Here is a 20,611-nt window from a genome sequence, read left to right as displayed (position 1 = left end):
CATTAATTATGAACAAGATATGGAAGTTAGAAACCTAAATTATAGGATACAAGTGGGAGTTTAAGCTCATAAAAGATGAAAAGGAAATGGAATTTCATTCTTGTTGTTTGTCAAACATTAAACAAGAAATTCAGAAAAGATTTTTATTTTTATTTTTCGAATAAACACCAACAGTACATCATCGCTATAAAAATCTTATCGCTAAGAATCCGTTAAAAAGAAACCATTAAATCAGACTCATATATCTAGTGAACTATAATCTGTACTGGAAGGCTTCTTCCTTTTCTTCTTCTACTAGACCAATGGATTTCTAGATCTTGTCAAGCTACCACGATTTAACAAAAGTTCACTGATGGAACTCTGGCCAGAAGAACCGCTTAATTTTTGTGGATATATCTATTTGTCTAGCTCATTTGTGATTGGTTAAATGTATCTTCCTGTCTATTTCTAATTTTCAGTAAAAAAAAAGACAAGAATGTACGTCTTTGCCCTCTCTGTCTCTCTCTCTCTGTCTCGTGCCACATCTGTTTCCTTTCTTCCTATTGGACTTAGCCTTCCAGTATAAATTATAACTCACTGTGTGCATCTGATTTTCATATATATTTGTAGGAATTAATTATAAATTAAATTATACTCACATCATGTTCAAATGTACTCGTGGCAAAGTCCATAATTAACGTGATTTCCGTGATCTTCATGATTAAAGGACTTTCATCATCTTTTATCCACCTAAATAAATAGTGAAATATATGAATAACAATATTAGAATAAAATGACAATGAAATTGGAAATGATTTTTCAAAATATTTCTAAGTCTTCTATGAATCAATTAAAAAAAAACTCCCTTGTATCAAATATTTTAATTTATTAACTTTACTTCGTGTACTACATATATTTATAAAAAATTATTCAGTTATATTTAGCAAAGAATATTTTTGCACATATATTTTATTAATTTATATATTGAAATCGAAATTATAGTTTCACGTTTTTTTATGAAATTTTTTCAACATAATATTGTTACATTAAAAATATTTAAATGCGAATGTTTATGAAAATATTTTGAGAATAATCATTTATAAAATAATAAATGTTTCATATTTATAACATTTAAAAAATTTACAACATTTATTGGGAGTATAACTATATGTTTGTGTGTGTGTATTTATACACATATTTACACACACAAGACATTTTTATTTAGTATTAAAATCTTAGCTTTGTTGTTGGTTGGGAAATTTATTTGACATCTTTCAAAACAAATGTTTGATATTATTATTTCATATTTATTTCAATTTTTGAAGATTACATGTTACATGTTATTTTAATGACAGATTTATGAGTTACAGTCTACATATTTTAGATATTCATATATTGGAAATTATTGGATTTATATATAATATGTGTTAATCGTAATCTTGAATTGTTCTACATAATAGATAATACAGATTGTTAATATTTTAAGGCTACACGTTAAGCATTTTAATTTTAATGAATAGAGGCTACTCGTTAAACATTTAATATAAGCGTCATATTATAACGCATTCATATATATGTTTGAATTTGTTATCAATTTATGATCTTAGTTTGCATTGTATGTAATGTAATCGTTTAAATTGTTCTGTTTACAATGCAATATTATTTTGATATTTCAATTATCTCAGTATATTCAAACTACATCTGCTTAAGCGCGATTAGAAAACTAATATTAATATACAATTTGATTAAAAGTAGATTTTTGTTTTTTAATGTCTCTCGTTTAACTTATTTTCAAACCATATATTAAGTACGAAAAATAAAAATAAAAATCGTTTAGTCTCTAATTCCGACTTAACTTGTATATGTAATGTTAAGTATATTCGTATATAGATTATCAAATTCATAACTCTTATTATTCAAAGCTTTTTACTTTGAATTATCCCATTGATCCTCTTGGTCCTTTACTTCTTGTAATAATTAAATCCATCTGTAGTTGAAAATTTTAGGAAAAGGATTTAGGAAATGGAATTAATGTTTCATAGAAAATTAGGTTCATTAAATTGAAATTATAGTACAACAAGCAATTGAATCTTTTTTCAAAGGAATAAATTTATATCGCGTTTATCATCAAAAATATTGAAGTTTAGCTGATATGTAAACATTTTATATTGGATATTTTTTAATTATGGTTTAGTTTATGTTGCTGTTTATCCAGTGGCCGCGAAAAATAATCTGAAAATTATTGAATCTATTATGAAAAAAATTAAGATAAAATAAACTTTTAAATACAGAATTTATAACTGAAAAGGAGGAATAAAATAAAATAGACAGTATAAATCTTTTAGTTTTAGAAGTCTCTTGGTTTTTTTTAGAAAAGAAAAGAAATTAAACGAGAAATAAATTTTTCTTAGAATAAGAAATTTTTATCAATGTTCTATTTTAATAATTTTCAATCCATTTTAAAAATCGTCAAAAAAGAACAATATTTGCGCATCATTACCATATTAGTCTTTGTGCTGCCGAGCAATTAAGAACGATTTCTTTCAATTACCAGTTTCTGCATAGTGGGCATCATAGGCCGTCGTGCATTAGGAAGATTACTCACCAACGGATTAGCAACAATGCTATGAAATAATAATGTCAGAAAAAAAGAGCATTTAGAGGAGTATGGACAATTGAGATAAAAGAAAATTTAGTGGATGATTTTTTTTAGGTTTTTACTTGGAAGGTCGTGTATATGGGGTGGTGCGGTAGCGCGAGGCTGCGCCTGATGTCGTTGTAGTCTTGTAAGATTTCCAAGCGCGGCTCGACGACTCCTCTGCGAATTATACGGATTGATGCGCTTTAATTATTTAGGCAGAACACGATGGTAATTCCTTAGTATAAGGAGAATTCTCAAAAATATCAATCTGTCATGCGACATGAATGTCATGCATATTTTGTTATAATTTACAGCAGGGTTTAAATTTCAGTATTATAGTAAATTTAAGTTATGCCTACAATGCTTCAATTGGAATTGCACGATTCATAAGTTCGGGGAAACAATGTAAATTATTATATATTATTTACTTTTTTAAATATTATCTAGGTCTCTCTTAAAAATTCTTAGATATTATTCTTTATGGAATTGTATATATGTAATATTATATATATTATATATATGTAAAGAGATTATTTGATTAAGATTTATTCTCTTTGTATTATTTATTTAGGGTTTTTAAATATATTAAGCGCATAAAAATATCTGCCAAAACAATTTGACATCAAAAATTAAATTTGTAAATATATAATTAATAATTATTATATATAATTAATAATTTTAGCATTTAATGCATTCCCATGGAAGCTTTCAGTACTTTTGTTTTAAACATTTTATACTTTATTAATGTTTCTGCAATTGTAATAATTCCAGAGTTTATAAAAAATAATTATAAATGATTTCTCTCTTTATTTATATTAAATATTTATATTACAAAATTTATAATAAAATTAGTATGTAATAAATAAACCCTGTGTAAGCATAATGTAGGATTTACATCATTTAGTATAGAAGATTTCACAAAACTCATATAAATGTACAATCTAATATAAAAATTTTCATTCATTATTAAAATAAGATCATAAAAAGTTTATCTTCATGTAAATATTTTTTTTTACTTTTTATGATCAAATAAATATATAAGTATAACAGCTTACCTGGATAGTCCGAAGATTCGTAATAATCACGTGAAGAATGTGGTGCAGAATCATCATCGTACTCATAAGTCGTGTATCTTAAAGGGAGATATATTTTATTATTATTAAATAAATATATAAATTGTATCATCATATAATAAAAAATTATGTAAAACAAATGTTATTTGCAAAAAATTGCATTTGTATAATAGAGTTTCATGATCATATTATATCTTATTTTTATCGTCGTAAATGAATATTATAATACATACCCAGAATTTGGTGTGTAATGACGATCGCCGCCGTATCGAGTGTTACTACCTGATGATCCATGATAATCATAATCATGATGTGATCCAGCACGGTTTGTTGGCGGCGGAGTCTGAGTATCATAACTACAGAAACGAAAAGATTTGAATATTTAACATATTATTTAATTTACATCTGAACGAAGCGATTAAATTATGTGCATGAGAGAGACGCACTTATAACTTGAATCCATAGCAGCTCTTGCACGATCTAAAATCGAGAACACCTTCGATTTGGACGGTGCCGGTCTATTGGGTGGCCCACGATTTACAGGTGGTGGAGGAAGAATAGCTGAAAAATAAGCAATTTATATATATATATATATATATTTAAAAGATTTAAATATACTGAAGAGTTTCCTACAAAAACTAAACAAGTTCATTTTGTTTTATCTGATTTATGGCACCAAATCATTCTGTATCAATATTATCACGTCGTGAACAATTTTGTTCCAACAAAAATAAAACAGAAAATAAAAATGTATAAATACAAATAGATGGTAAATATAAAATTTCCACAAAAGCCAAACAAGTCTAAATTATTTTATTCTTTTTTTTAGATCTTTAAAATATTAAACAATACTCCGTTATATCGGACTGACAAAATTAGAAACACATGGTTTGGTACCAAGAACCGTTATGATATAGGTTTTTTAATCTCGTTTTTAATTTGATCGAAGTAGTAGGATGCCCGCACGGAATTCGGAAGATTCAGGTTCAAATCCTATTATTTTTTCGCAATAAAATAATTTACATTTCTTCCGAGAAGAGGGAATATTATATATGCTTCTTATAGCATTAATATGACTATTTCGGCTACACTGCGTTTTAAATCCGATGAATATGCGACGCGTAGTTTGAGTTAGAACTTGTGAAAATAAAAAGATTATTATTTGACTGACACAAGCCTTTTAGTCTCGTGTTTTTAACATATTATTACGTTCAAAGGAGAGTTCGCAAACAATCACAATAAAATATCGATTTTCTTTAAAGTCAGCTATTTACAAGTCTAACTGGGTCCTGTTATCCCACCATTATATTGGCCTAGTTTTTGTCTCCTCAAAGGTGGTAATGGAAACTCTCATTCTCATGTTCCCCTATTCTTGTTTTTTTGCACCTTTACACACTATTTTAACAGAATCATGTTTTTTATCTCTTTCACAGTTTATTAACTTTTACAAATTTTGATTTAATAGTATTCCGACAAAAAGACAATAGGTAAAAAGCAAAAAAAAAACAGAAAATAAAAAGGACATCGTAGATTAGTCTTTTTTTATCATATAATTTTTTTAGAATAGACAACTAACCTCTAGAGGTCCTAGGTAACGCCTGTCGCCCAGCAGGTCTTGGTACATTACCAAGGTTCGAAGGGCCTCTCATTGAAGGTCTTCGATCATTTGAAACATTATCATCACTCAATTCCATTTCTCGCATTTGTTCTTGACGTATATTATCATTGTTATCAGGAATCAAATATTTTCGCACTTCGGCGAGCGCGTAAGCAATACGTGCATAAGCTTCTGCTGGTGCGGCGATAGCTGTAATCTCCACATGTAGATCATCAGCAAGATGCGCATATTTCAAATTCAAGGAAGCACGAAGTTCTTCTTCCTGAGATTTAAAGATGCACATAAAAATATGAGCCAATTATTTCAAGGTAAAGATTAAAAAAAAATAAGATTTTTCCTTTGTTACTTACTTTCTGTTTATCTTTCATCGATCCTCTGCCTAATACTGCCATCTTGCACATTGTCTCTTCTTGCAGACGTTTCATGGAATTGCCTTTTGGCCCCAACAATTTTCCAACAAAATTAAACTAAGACAGAAAATTATATAACTCAGATTCTCAAATCTGTTTAATAATTATAGATTGCTGTAGTTAGCAATACTTACCTTAGGATGTTCACGGACAGGTATCAAGACTTTGACAGAGACACGAACATGTTTTTCACGATAAATATCCACATATTTTGACTCTCTCAATGGTCTTCGCATAGTTTCAGTTTTTGAAATCTCTATAAATGTACAATTTTTGCCAGTGTAATTAGAATTTATTAAATCTTAATATTTGTATTACTTATTATCTTTTTTACTTCAAATTTATTTTAATCTTTTATTACATACAGCACAATATATTTTATTGTAATAATAAATTAAAATAATGAATACTCCATTATCAATCAAAAAGGATTCTTAATGCTCAATAATTTTTTTAGATACATTTTATTATGCTGTATAATAAAATCTATGTATTATTCGAGTTATTTGTATTTCATTTGTATTACTTATATTAGATCAATACAACAGCTTTAATGCGCATAAGTGTGCATTAATGTATGATATTCGGAAGCGAAGAGTCATTAAGGAGCCATTTAGAAGATACCGTAAGCATAAAGACTGGAATTGGAGTAAGAAATAAAACGAATTTATTCGCTAACGGCCTTACTTCAGTTCCTTACACCGGAAATACGTAGCTTTACACCTATTCTTACGCTAGACTTATTCCATATATTGTAGACGGCCCTTAAGTGTTGATAAGCAAACGGAAAACATTAAGAAAGCAATGAAGCATTTAAAGTAGCAGTAAGAGTGCTAGCTGTTGAAACGAAGATCAAATTCCAATCAGCTTCTTTATTTTCCGTTGTTTATCGCTATCTTACAACTCACACTAATGTGGTCCGGCGACATCGCAATGGACTCGTCTCCAAAATCATCCATTCTTAGAGACGAACATGCTTATACTGAGGGTTCATATTATCTCTCTCGACTCACCTTGATCCAGCAAGCGGACGGCATTTGGCCATTTTTGGCCGTCCAGCTCGACCTTTTCATGCAAGAGTTCCTGCATATATTCGCCGGCCTTGTCGACTTGAAGATCCTTATCCTCAGAATCATCCAGTAATCTGGGTTTTTCGTCGGTATCCTCATCTCTCTGATACTTGTACTCGCCGTTGCTCGATCTATCCATATCCATGTTTAACAAAATCTGAATCCTTGATCAATCGATTTCAATAATGCTCCTAGCTCCCGTGTGTCACGAGATTATTTGCCAAAAAATTTGTCTTACTACACAACGACGGCAACGACGCTTCTGTAGAAACGAATTCGTAATGGCCGACGCTGCGTACTAGCGCGCACGCTAGCTAGGTGCTGCCGCCAGTCGGGCCAGGTTGCCCTTCCAATCCTGTTGCCTTTCACAAATCAGGAACGTGTTGTAAGCGCGCGAATCCCGGTAAACACAAATTTAAATTTTTATATTATTTTAATAATACAAATTGTAAATTAAATTTAAGAAAAATAGGATAGAATAAAAATAATTGTTTAAAAAAGTAATAGGATGAGAATAATTATAAAAAAATACATTGTTATATAATTATAGCAAAATGTTTTATTTGACAGAAATTATTAGACAAGAATACTAATATTTATTGTAAGAGTAAGAAAAAACTGCCAAAAAATCTACTAGTATCATACTAAAGAGATACTGGTAATTTCTGCCAAATAAAACATTTTGCTATAATTATATAACAAATGTGTTTTTTTAATAATTATTCTCATCCTATTACTTTTTCAAACAATTATTTTTATCTTATCCTATTTTTCTTAAATTTGATCTGCAATTTGTATTACTAAAAAAATATAAAAATTTAGATTTACGTTTACTGGGATCCGCGCGCTTACATTCCTAATTTGTAGAAGGAACTGAAGGGGCAACTCGGCCCAACTGGCAGTACTTACAACCATATTTATAGGTCGGTATTCATAGGCCGGTATTCATAGTCGATTCTTATTTCAAGATCGTCTTAAGTAACGTCTTAAGATACTAATACGGTTCTCTGATTGGTTGATGACTTAAGGTGATACTTAAAATGATCTTAAATAGAAGAATCGACTATGAATGCCGGCCATAGTCGATTCTTATATTTAAGATTGTTTTAAGTATTATCTTAAGATGTCATTAACCAATAGAGAGCCGTATTAGCATCTTAAGACGTTACTTAAGACGAACTTGAAATAAGAATCGACTATGAATACCGACCATAGTTCTCCTTTGAGAAACGAGGATTCTTTGTTATTATCTGTCTTTGTCTCACTATGTTTTATTTTATGTAAAACAAAGACAGACAGAAACAAGAAATTCATTTCTTAAGGAGCCGTGATTACAGTCTGTAACCTAGCTTCACGCCGGCCTCCTGGATTGTATATGTAGATTCAGTTGCATAGTCGGTAAAGTAGATCGTCTGCTGGAAGTTCGGGGAATGTTCTTTACAACTGTCAATCAATAAAATAAGATTAGATTGAAAATACGCCGTGAGTTATACAAAAATTGCGCAATCGAATAAAAAGTATAAAATTTAATTTTCTTCGTTTGTGTGTGTTATTATAAATACGTACTTCCTTGTCGATTATCCAGCTGTTGGAATCCGCCATTCGAGCAGAGATGGAGAAAGAAGCGGAGCACGATAAAAACAAATTCTCCCAATGCGTCATCTCATTTCATAACGTGTTCAAATATTTTGTTACTAAATTCATCCTCTCTCCAGCGATCGCCGTCCGATGACGCGCAATTGACGTCAAGCGTCACACGAGACATATTGCCCAATCGATCAGAAACGGAGTCAACACACTAAACGATAAATATATTACTAATGTTTGCAGGCTTATCATAGTCGTTCTGTTCTTCCCCCTCTCATAGGAATTCTATCCCCTTTTCGATCGAGTCACGCTCGCGTTCACGGAGCTATAAGCTGTTGTCGCATAGGCCGTAGAGAAATAAGTTCCCCGTTCGTATACGTTGTCCGATCCGTGCTCGATCACGGGTGTGTGCGTCGCGTGCACGCACGCACGCACACGCGCTCTCGCTAGCGTGACTCGGCCTCGACTGAGACCCGTTTTGAAATTTCACGGGGGGTCAAGCGGAGGCATCCGCTCCGCGCAATATCGGCATTGTGTGCAAAATAGAGATAAGACCCGTTCGCGACCTTTCAGTGAACGGTTTACTCGGCTCGGACGGGCCGAAGTGAAAGAGGAAGACAACGGAAAGGAATAATAACAACGATGCTCTGCGAGTTAAGCGCGAGGCTGCGGCACGCTGGGAGGTTACTTTTAAGCCGCAGTCGTGAGATTTCCGTCGGTCGAGTGAGCCATGCCAGAGAGTCGCACTTTACGTATTTCCCATGCGAGAAGTCGCTTGTCGCCGGTAAGTGGACGCCACTTGGATATGTTAATCATTCTCTAGAAGAATCTCCCGTGTCAAGTTCTGTGAAGGCAATTCACGTGTAGAAAATCAACATATTCCACGTCTACAACATATGTCAGCTGATGAAAGACTCGATATATCGATACGTGATGCTAAAGCTAAGCAGACGGACTAGCAAACGGCCGCCGCGCGATACACTCGACGCAGCGGTTCTCAATAGAGATCGAGAACTATCGATAGCCACCGTCGATAGTTCTCGATAGTCAAGTTTCAAACTATCGATAATTATCGATAGTTTTCAAAAAATTAAAGTATTTATTTCAAATCGGTAGAAAAATAAAGTTAAAAAATGAAAAATTACACAATAATGTAATTCATCGTCAGTGTGTAAATAACATTACTGACACTACTGACACTGATATTATTAAAGACCACTGGATCTTACGCGAGTTTACGTGACTGTTAAATTTTAAATGATTGATGCCACCATTTTCACTAATGTAAATTAACTTTGTTGATCCTAGTTTAACTTAATTTTTATCTTTTCCTAATTCTTAGAACTAAAGAAAAATAAAGAATAATTTAAACTAAGATCAAAGTTAGTCAGTGTTGGTGGAAATGGACATAAGAGTAAGAAATTGATAATATAGTGCTAATTTTATAATTTATCCCGATGTTTCGTAGATATGTTTATATATTATAGAATGTTTTTTAATTCAAGTATTGCAGCAGAGAACAGTTGTAGAATTTATCCATACTCCAAAGTTATTTCATACATAATTATACATTATTCATGTAATTACATAAAAGAATCATGCTTTCAGGTGAGACTCAAAAGCTGAATATGTTTCAAGCTATAAATCACGGGCTTCATATAGCTTTGGAAAATGATCCGCGTTCAGGTAAGAATTTTTATTCTATTCAGGAATGGCAAGTAAAACAAAACTTGCGTTTCAAATATATGAAAAACCGATTAGTTTTGCTTTAGCGAATAAAAAAGGAGCAGAGCTATATTCAAATTCTACTGAAAAGAATTTTATTTTTGCATTTAGTGTGAAACTACGTCAGCAACAAAACACAAAATAGGATGTGTAAAAGTGGTCACTTTTTGCCCCCAACCGGGAAGTAATATTTATGTTTTTTTTTTAATTTTCAAGCCCCTCGCGGAATCACGTGGTGCAATTAGTTATCACCCGGAACTTTCCAAGTTAATAAATAAATAATAAATATATGTTAAATAAGTAATTTTGATAAATACTTTTAATATATATTGTTATGCCCTTGTGTTCCGACAATACGAATCATGCATCGCTCAAGGAGAGAGACCGGTCGAAAAGTTGGACAAAGATAATTGTGAGGATAATTGTTTTTACAGTGTGTTATTATCAATCTCGGGCGACGAATAGCGGTTAATTTTAAAATCCTCTCTCCTTGTATTCCTTGCAATAAAGTTACTGTTCAAAATTCTCCCGAGTTTTTATTGCGCGAGCGTAGAAGTGTAAGTGGCGAATGTGCACAGCGAGTGCTTCTTGAATCCGCGTCGCCGACGTAATCAGCAATGATCCTTTGTTGTCTAACTTTTCGATCAATCCGATTTAATTTACAACAGTCGTTTGGCATATACCAAGTACAATATTCGTAATAAATTAACTTGGTTTGATGATGCAAACGATGACGTATTAATCTAGTACGATACGTATCAAACAGACGAGACGTATCGAATCAAAGTAATACGCATCTTCAAGCACCCATGTAACGTTATTTGGTTGGTATGCTTACCAAAGTGCTTGGTGTAAACTAGGTTCTAGTTTACATCAGTTGTTCGATAAGCGTACCAAGTACTGTATTCGTAATAAATTAATTTAATTCGATGGTGTAACGATGATCCGGTGTACTAATATGATACAATACGTATCAAATCGAAATAGTAGGCATTTTCAACCACATGTAACGTAAATATTTGCTTAGTACGCGTACTAAAGTGCTCTGTATAAACTAGAGTATTGTCTGTCTAGATAAAATCGCAATGCGATTGTATTCCTATACAGTTTCAGACTTCGTGTGACATCCGTCAATGGCAGATTTCTGAGATCATTTCGAGATAAAAACCCTAGTATCAAAATGTCGATACTACACGGTAGTTTTTAAATGAGAAGAGTTTAAAGTTGGCAAATCATACTACCCAAAATTCGCGCACTCAGGTGTAGCACATTGCAGTAGTGAACGTGTTCCTAAATATGATATTCATTTTTCATATTGATTTTGCATATACCTTCACAATACGATGTGCTATTCTCTTAGAACAGCCAATCAGAATATTTTATATTAAATTAGCTAATTAGCGACGTGAGCAATCGGGAAACATTCCTTACAACTGTTAATATGATAAATGTTACGCACAATCATCAAACAGATTACGATAAACATTATGATAAATATAAATGGACCTTAAGAATGATACAAAAATTACAATAAAACATAAGATGTACTAAAAGAAAAATTAAAATAAAAATTTTTAAATAAAAATTGAAAGTAAGAAATAAAGATAATGATGTTAATGCAATTTGAAGCATCTTGCTACAGATAATAAAAGAGTACTAGAAGTACGAGAGGGGGGAGAGGGGAGGGAGGGGGAGAGAGAGAGAGAGAGAGAGAGAGAGAGAGAGAGAGAGAGAGAGAGAGAGAGAGAGAGCGTAGGAGTGGCAGTAGGAGTGGCAGAAGGTGTGGAAGAGTGGAAAGGGAGGGGGAGAGAGGGAAAGAGTGGGGTGAGACAGAGAGTAGGGCGAGAGATAGAGTGGGGTGACAGATAGAGTGGGGTGAAAGATGAGAGTAGGAGACAGGTGAGGGACATTAATTTTTAATTGATTTTTGATCGAGAAAGAGAGAGAGAGAGAGAGAGAGAGAGAGAGAGAGTGTGTGTGTGTGCGCGCGCGCGCGTGCGTGCGTGCGTGCGTGTGTGTGTACGTGTGTGCGCAATATAAATTGTCATAAAAATTGAGAAAATTTGAGACTAACAATTTCTTTTAAAATTTTAGTGGTATTCGGCGAGGATGTAGCATTCGGAGGCGTCTTTCGTTGCACGATGGACTTGAAGAAGCGTTTTGGAGCCAACCGTGTCTTTAATACGCCTCTTTGTGAGCAAGGAATTGCCGGTTTCGGAATCGGCTTAGCCAACGCGGGAATATCAGCAATTGCCGAAATACAATTTGCCGACTACATATTTCCTGCTTTCGATCAGGTGCCGCATTATTCATCCAGCACGTATGGAATCTAACAAATATATTGTTACTTACTGTTTTACGATATATCCAGAATGTCCAAAGATTTAAGAAGATTTAACTATTCAAAGAATAAGAAAGTACAAACAAAAGTCTAACAAAGAAATCTATTCGCTTAAACAATGCAGAAAGCGCGATAACTTCTTTTCTATAACTTAAAAACTTTGCAAACTGCAAATTGCCTGTCAAATGCCGCGGAATGTGTATTTCCTTTGTCACATAAATTATTAAATAGAATGTAAGGATATTCAATAGAGTTTAAGGATTAATTATTTCAAACTGTTAACGAGACTGCATACGTTTTTCCTATAGTTGGTAAACGAAGCGGCCAAGCTGAGGTATCGAAGCGGCAATATGTTTGACTGCGGCAAACTTACGGTTCGCGCGCCTTGCGGAGCCGTTGGCCACGGAGGCCTTTACCACTCTCAAAGCCCGGAAGCCTACTTCGCGCACACTCCTGGTTTGAAGGCTAGTAAAAATAAATTCTTTTTATTTTATTTGTCAAACACGCGTAGAGCCGTTCGCTTCCTCTCGACTGCGTCTTAAGGCTAAGGTATCTCTCTGTTAATAGCCGAGCGAAAAGACAAGTTCCTTATCGAGGTAGACGATTTCGTAATAAGGTCGTAAAAGGCCGCGCCTCGATGTATACGAAATGCCTAACAGCCAATTGCTACAATATTGAACAAGGTCTGTACTATTACGAGCTGGCGTAATCGCTACGTGACGATTGACACGTGAAATCTCATTTTTGAAAATGGAAATTAATCGATGTGTTTACCTGACCACAGTGATTTGATAGCGAGGGAAGCTTCGTCACCAAATTCTCATCATCAGGAATGTTCTTCGGGTATAGCCCTCGCTATATCCCGTGCCTAGTGCCGTGAACCCACAACTTTCCTCAACAAATTCCATGAATATTGTACAACGTATACGTATGCATGAAGAAAGTTTTGCTCACACACTAATGCGCAACCGGTCGTAGCTATCATACATCGCGATTACGAGAGGATCGAACGACGCGACGTAATATCGCCGGTAACGTTGTCCAGAGTCGATCAATTTCACGCTTATTTTGAGGCAGTCGTGAAGCCACCGATTATCGCGGGGGACAGGCGACTCAGCGTTTTTGAACGAGCTCATCATCCTTCCTTTTTGCTTTTCAGATCGTCGTGCCTCGCGGAGCGATGCACGCGAAAGGTCTCCTGTTGAGCTGCATCGACGAGCCGGATCCCTGTATCATATTCGAGCCAAAAACTTTATATCGCACTGCGATCGACGAGGTGCCCCTGGCACATTACAAAATTGAAATTGGCAAGGCTGAGATTGTAAGAAGCGGTGAGTTTTGAAATGAATGGATATTTAACTTTCCGTGGTCACATCTCTTGAAAGTTGATTACACCGGAGTCAGAATGACCTCAGCGTACTTAACCGGTTGCCGTATTCACAATTTTTATTCTTCCAAGTAAAAAAAATTATTGAACATACTTTAAACATTGTAGAATATAGAAATACAGTGGGTTTTATAAAGATTTTAATTGTAACATATTAAAAAATTGCAAAGGTAAACATTTTTTAATAATGAGTTGCTCAAAAAAGCATAATTTAAAAAAAAATTGAACTTAGAGATCTCGAACTTTTTTAAGAGTTAAATTGACTACGAAGGGTTAAGTATATAAATGCCTGGACATTTAACATTATTTAATCCCAATACTGCGTACCGATAATTTTTCAAGTGCGTAATTTATATGCGTAATTTATGTACGCAATTTATATGCAAAAATATAAAAAAAAAATCGCTTCTTTCTCTCAGTCTTTTAAATTAATAGCGATAATAGACAGCATTTTATAAATTCCATTTTTATAACGTTAATTGAGAGTGATGAAATCTGCGTGTTGTCTTTGACTCGACGTATTTATAATTAGTGTTATAAGAAGTTCTTGGATCTTCGGGCTACGCGAAAATGATTATGCACTATGAATAAATATTTGCGGTCGTAAAATAATTCTTCGGAAAAATGTTTAGAGCGTGTATAACAGGCTCTCCGTTCTTCACATTCTTCGCCGTGCGCTGACGAACGAAAATAACGTCTCGGAAAGGCGTTGTTTGAAGTCGTGGAAAGTAGTTATTCGCACCTTCGTGCGCGAGAAACGAATATAATTTGCCGAGTATGATCGCGCGTCCTTCCATTATACATATATATATCGTCGGAGCGGAGCGACGATCTCGCCTGATACGACCGGTCCTGAAACAGGATACGCGAGAAGAAACCTGCGCGCTTTCATCGTCGCGTCCGCGAGGGTGATTACTCCTGGCGCATACTCGCATACACACGAATACATCTATGGTTCTTTGTCGCTTAGGTGACGCCGTGACGCTCGTTGGCTGGGGCACACAGGTGCACGTACTGCTGGAGGTGGCCGACCTAGTCGAGAAGAAACTCGGAGCGTCCTGCGAGGTGATAGACCTCGTCTCAATTCTACCTTGGGACGCGGAACTCGTGTGCAAGGTGGGCCGACGTTATCACAGCTGTTTCCTTGAGAGAGAAAGAGAAAAATCAATTCAATGATCTCACGTTTAAGGCGAGAAACCCGATATATCCTTTTCGCTCGCGTCCGCCGTCATCATCATCGTGATCTCGTTCCTCGTCAACGTCGAATTTCAAGGGCCGAGCAACCGCGCGAAATCTTCTTCTTACTCCGTTCTATCGATTTACTTCGCAGCTTGGGCGATGGAACTCGTGTTTTAACGCGTCAAAGAATCACCTACGCACACCTACGCGACATACGAGGAACGCAATCGAGATCTTTCCCTTTCGCACCATTTGCATGCGTCGTTGAAACGAAAGTGATAATGCGAAAGGGAAGCATTTCCGTCGAAGGATTTTCGACGCGCGTGCGAAATCTCGCGATTCGATTTTGCGCGATGAGCGGTAACAGAGAGATGGGACGCATCATCGCATCAAGCTCATCCAGAACGAGACGAAAAGCGTTCGTGTTGTCGAGCGAGGCTGACCCCCTCGCATGCTCCCTCGGATTACGATAGCACACGAATTTTCACACACATACACTAACGTCGCGCTGATTTATGCTAATCTATCGCTAGTCGCTTAATGATATGCTTGATCATATCTCCTCGAGGTTTGCAAACCGCGCCGCTACGTTATGTTCACCGTGTGCGCGCATAAACGCGTACGACAAGATGATCATAATTGAAAACCTGTTTTGCTGCAATTTCGATACAGCTGCGGATTCGCTGTCTCTCGTTTACTCTTCGAGATGCCTGTGTCTACGAAACGCCGCGTGATTTCGTAATGAGACAAACTGCTCTCGCAGAGCAAAATTCTGATGCATCGCTCCGGCGAGAAACCTCCGTGCGGCTTGCACCTCACACAGCCCAGAACATTCTAGCAATGTTGCGGCAATATCGTAATGTTTCCGCTAAAGTGTTGCAACGTTGCTGCAATATTGCTGAAATTGTTATATTGTATTTTGTACTGCACTGTAAAAAAATTTCAAAAAATTTACATATAATAGATGTAAAAATTACACGATTAGTCCCGCAAATATTAAAAAAAAAAATCATGTATTATAATTTTATAGAAATGATGTAATTCCACAAAAAATATGTAGATTTGCTTTTATCGAGTAAATGTATCTTATTTTATATGGAAAATTACGTATATAACAGGATATTTAAATATTATACGTTTATCTAAATTTTTGTAACGTAAGACAACAATATTCCATACATCGCTGTAAAATATAATACGTATAACGTTCACTGTGCATGCGTGAAAACTCTACCCACCTAGCATCTATTCCGCACTATGTGAGGGCACAGTAAATGATCATTCTATTGTTTACAACATGTATGATAGAAAGACAATATTTGAATGCATAATATGTAATACAATATTACAAAACGTATTGACCTTATCATTTCTGTACTTTCCAGACATGTTGTAAATTTACTTCTGCAATCTGCTTAATTACAAATTACAGAATTAATCTTAATATTGCAAATTTACAAATGAGTGGAAATTTACAACTATTTAGTAACTTTACACTTATTATAGTGGGTAATTTTGAGAACATTTTTTTACAGTATGTATGGGACGAAGCTGAAAGAGTCGCACTGAGTGAATTCTATTAAAAACAAAAGTGTTTCATGAACACAAAATGAATATAAATTATTATCGCGCACTCAATTCAAATAGTATTCAATTATTAAATTATTGTTTTTTAATAGCAGTTAGTACTTTTGACATCTTACGAATACAAGAAAAAAAAATCCAGCTTTTTTAAAAGATTTAACAAGCTTTGTATTATTACGTAATGCATTGCATAAAATTAGATTGTACGTAATAAAAATATTCTTCTCTTAATATTTTAGCATAATTAACATAATTAGAAAGTGAAAAGGATTGATACCATTAATAGCGTTATCAAGTTTATTCTTTTAAACATAAATGCAACTTACGTTAATTCTCCTTAGATGTTTGAAAGGAATTGAACGTTGCGAGGAAGGAGCAATAATTCATACGTTTACTATGACAAGCAAGGCACCCGTTAATAAAGGTTAATAGTGGACATGCAAAAAGCCATAAATATTAATCCGATAAATATAGACACGTAGGTTTCCTGCGGGGTGTAGCCATAACGAAAGATTGTAACTTCTGAAAGTTGCAGGGAAGGTCGGTGCTAGTCGAAAATGTCATAGGAACCTGTATTCACCGTTCAGTCGCACTAATCTATTTAGTTACTTTTGTTATTGATTTATAACGATACACATAGACACACACACCCACATACACATTCGCGCCCACGTGCACATGCACACGGAAGCATTGTGCTTACGTATCCCAATCGCGCCGGTCATTTTCGATTGCATTTCTACAACGTTAATCACGTTGTAGTCCCGCATTTGATAGCTGTTACAAAATGACTCGTGCCGTCGTATCGATGACATCGTTAATGCGCCCGCTTACAATTAGTGTATTGCACGCACGCAAAGTTATTATTGTGCCGCGTAATGTGGGACAGGACGTAAATCACGCGCGAATTAAGCCTGGCGAGCAACATCCGATAATGAATTACCATACATGCAGGGTTGAGTAACTCAATACATTTTGACTAAATTAAGTTAAAGATAATGGCTTATAAAATTAATTTAGTTACCTTAAAAGTTACATAAACGAAAAAATTACTCAATTAAAAGTTATGTTAAGATTAAATTAAAAGTTAATTTTGAAAAGTATTATTCGTATTAAATTAGAAATTCGTAATTTTTAAAGTTAAACTACTCAAAGCAATTATAATATGGGATCATCAAACAAATTTAATATTTTATTTGTAAATTAAGTTTAAATGAAATAACAAAGAAATATTGTCTTTTATGTGGAAACGTATTATTTTCATAATCTTTTTCCTTTACATAGATAAATTATTAACTTGTTAGTAATTTAGTAAATTAAAGTTTGCGTTTAAAAAAATAATTAGTTAAAATGAAAAATAAAATCATTTAAAATTACTAAGTTAATTACAAAATTATTAACTTTTAAACTAGTTACTACTCAACCTTCCTGAGTATACGATACAGTATGTTTTGAATGTTGCAGTCGGTGAAGAAAACCGGACGCGCAGTCATCGCCCACGAAGCGCCGATGACCAATGGATTTGGGGCGGAAATAACCGCTACCGTGCAGGTAAGAACCACTCTACAGTCCCCTTCGCGCTGACAATGAAACTCCTTATTGCGCAAATTGAAAGATTTGCATCAAATATTTAACGCAATAGCCAGATCTATCGCGTGACCCTAATACAGCGCGTGCAAACTGGTGCCTAAGTCGGAAGTCTTCGACGAGATAAAATTACGCGCGAGATGGTAATGTTACACGCGTAATAGTTCCCCAAACCGGTTTTTAACGGTGGCCGATTAGTCGGTCTTGTTTCTCAAATCCACCGCGTTTGTTGCCCGCGATTAATCGATACCGGCCGATCGGTTCTTATAAATTAGAAAGTCGGTTGCGCGCGAGATAGAAAATCTGTAAAACTAATCGGGCTAATCGCATTGAACTGAGTCACCGAGTTATTCTGATGGCGCATTGTCAAATCGCAATACAGGCGGAGTGCTTCCTGCATCTGGAGGCACCAGTCCAGAGGATCACAGGATGGGACTGTCCCTTCCCGCACATCTTCGAGCCATTCTACCTGCCGGACAAGTGGCGTTGCTTCGCAGCTGTTCGAGATGTTCTCAAGTATTAAAATCGTGACAATGAGTGGTTACACCGATTATTACAGTGAAAAAGGGACTATCGAAATTTGTTACTTGCAAAACGTACGTTAATTGCATCTAAAGCATTTATACATTTTTTTACCGTTTTAGTTATCAATAAAATGTTTAAAATTTTTAACACGGTATTCTAGACATTTTATGTAAGAGACATTTTTATCCCCTTTTCTCTCTCTCTTACTTTACTCCCTATCCGATAAATTACACAATCCAAAAAAGTGGAAAAAAGATAATTGTAAGCAATTCGCTCTCGTTAATTCACGTACTTGCGTTTTCCATATTTACTTCATAGTTTTACTTCGTGTATTACATATTTACTTCATAGTTTTACTTCATTTGCTCTTTACGTACCTGGTTTATATATAAACAAATTACTGCTTAACGTAACTTGCACGTAATCGTATGTATTTGTGAAACACGCGAGCTGTTAACCGCTATGAACTATTAATCCGGTCTTACTAGATTTATCGGCTAATCTAAAATAAATAAAGCATACGCATATAGATATATCTTTCATCGCAAAGAAATATCGGGATGATCTGCCTAGTGTACATTACACACATGCAAACCCGCGTCCCTGACCCAGTCACAGCCTACGTAAATCCATCCCTCTTGTCTAAATTAATAACATAAAAGATGATACAAATCGTTGCCGGCGGCAATAACGCGCCACTCGACGAAGATGTCAGATAGACATTCAGGACGAATCGTCTAGGTATCCATTTTTTTTCTTACTGACAAAATCTGGGTCAAGTCCTTCTTTAATAATAAAACTGCGCACCGATTGTGCCCACCGTGGCAATGTAATATCTCAATCAAGGTTTCAGTCCCAGGCGCTGTCCTTTCCAGTCTAAACCTTTAGATCGCCGTGTTCTGCTTGTCAACAGGATGTACACTTTCGATCGAATAAAGGCGTAGAAGGAGACTACAGTGTTTTTAGTTTTAAATTTAAATAACGTAAGAATACAGACTAATTAAATCATCAATATGAAAACGATATAAATGTGAAGTTATACTTTTCATTTTATTAATGTATTTGATTATTTTTCAAATCTTCGTCATTTAATGTTTGCGTTCGAAATTATTATCTGTTGTTACTGTCGTTTACAAATTGCACGTTACTTTCGAAAGTAATTACGGTTAAAAAATCCTAAAATTTTCTTGAAATAAAAAACGAAATTAAAGAAAAGGAAGTGTACTGAATTGCACGCTCATGGTATATTTTGTAATTTGAAAGGGAAACCACATTCTTTCATTGTATGTTATGATACGTGAAAGTTGGCAGAACGGTATATATACATACACACACGTGAACGGAGCGCAATGAGAGAATGAGAGAGAAGAAAATAGCCGGGAGGGACAAAGACAGAGGGGGAAAGACCTGGTAGCGGTGGAAGAGAGACGGAGAACCAGTCACCGCAAAGCGCAGACTATATCGAAGGTCGACGAGTTACCTTTTTATTAGTCGATTTTTGCGAGAATAGAGCAACGGCTTTTACACGCTAACATATGGCGCCGATGCGCCCGCAGACGTCGAAAGTTGAGAGAGTCTCTCTTCAATTTGATGGCTCGGCGATTGAATCAATACTCCTACAGAAGTGCGATTTATTAAAATCCCCCTATTCTCAACAATGGTTTCATGTTGAAACAATAAACAGCAATTTTCTTTATCGTGAAAAGTAAGCCAATAAAGATTTGCATTCGTAAAAATCTTTTCTTGTTAAAATCAATTCAGTTTCTTGCTATTACCTCTCAACTTTGAATAACGATTTCATAATGAAATAACAAGCGATAATTATCATTGTTAAAAAAGGCATTCCATGAAATTCGTTTTTTTGTTTAAAAAAAAATTTTTTTTGTAAAAATTAATTCAGTTTCT

At 34.8% G+C, this 20,611-nt stretch overlaps 2 protein-coding genes across 5 annotated transcripts; one reads left to right on the top strand and one right to left on the bottom strand.

The window, feature by feature from the left end:
• Positions 1 to 159: 159 nt before the first annotated feature.
• On the bottom strand, positions 160 to 8,598 carry LOC105193268 (KH domain-containing, RNA-binding, signal transduction-associated protein 3). 4 transcript variants are annotated; one of them, XM_011157648.3, is made up of 12 exons: positions 8,358 to 8,598; positions 8,137 to 8,234; positions 6,735 to 7,053; positions 5,856 to 5,977; positions 5,662 to 5,778; positions 5,270 to 5,573; positions 4,140 to 4,254; positions 3,927 to 4,049; positions 3,676 to 3,752; positions 2,701 to 2,797; positions 2,480 to 2,603; positions 1,266 to 2,211 (listed from the first exon to the last, which is right to left on the bottom strand). In XM_011157648.3, exons 3-11 carry the CDS (start codon positions 6,934 to 6,936, stop codon positions 2,507 to 2,509), a joined length of 1,254 nt encoding a protein of 417 aa, XP_011155950.1. In that variant the 5' UTR covers positions 6,937 to 7,053; positions 8,137 to 8,234; positions 8,358 to 8,598; the 3' UTR covers positions 1,266 to 2,211; positions 2,480 to 2,506. The 4 variants fall into 4 exon arrangements, with proteins under 4 accessions (XP_039303098.1, XP_025987188.1, XP_011155950.1 ...); XM_039447164.1 differs by lacking the exons at positions 1,266 to 2,211; positions 2,480 to 2,603 and adding an exon at positions 160 to 729; XM_039447171.1 differs by having other exon boundaries at positions 1,266 to 2,603.
• A 251-nt stretch (positions 8,599 to 8,849) lies between these two features.
• Positions 8,850 to 18,860, top strand: LOC105193267 (2-oxoisovalerate dehydrogenase subunit beta, mitochondrial). Its single transcript, XM_011157646.3, has 8 exons — positions 8,850 to 9,162; positions 9,987 to 10,064; positions 12,198 to 12,400; positions 12,753 to 12,908; positions 13,604 to 13,775; positions 14,802 to 14,947; positions 18,059 to 18,145; positions 18,564 to 18,860. The coding sequence occupies exons 1-8, from the start codon at positions 9,021 to 9,023 to the stop codon at positions 18,702 to 18,704; spliced, it is 1,125 nt and encodes a 374-aa protein (XP_011155948.1). The 5' UTR covers positions 8,850 to 9,020; the 3' UTR covers positions 18,705 to 18,860.
• The last annotated feature ends 1,751 nt before the right edge of the window (positions 18,861 to 20,611 follow it).

This window comes from Solenopsis invicta, chromosome 1 (assembly GCF_016802725.1).
Source record: "Solenopsis invicta isolate M01_SB chromosome 1, UNIL_Sinv_3.0, whole genome shotgun sequence".
NCBI classification, from domain to species: domain Eukaryota; kingdom Metazoa; phylum Arthropoda; class Insecta; order Hymenoptera; family Formicidae; genus Solenopsis; species Solenopsis invicta.
The sequence above is the reverse complement of the archived record's forward strand: the minus strand, read 5'-3'. Positions and strand labels throughout refer to the sequence as shown.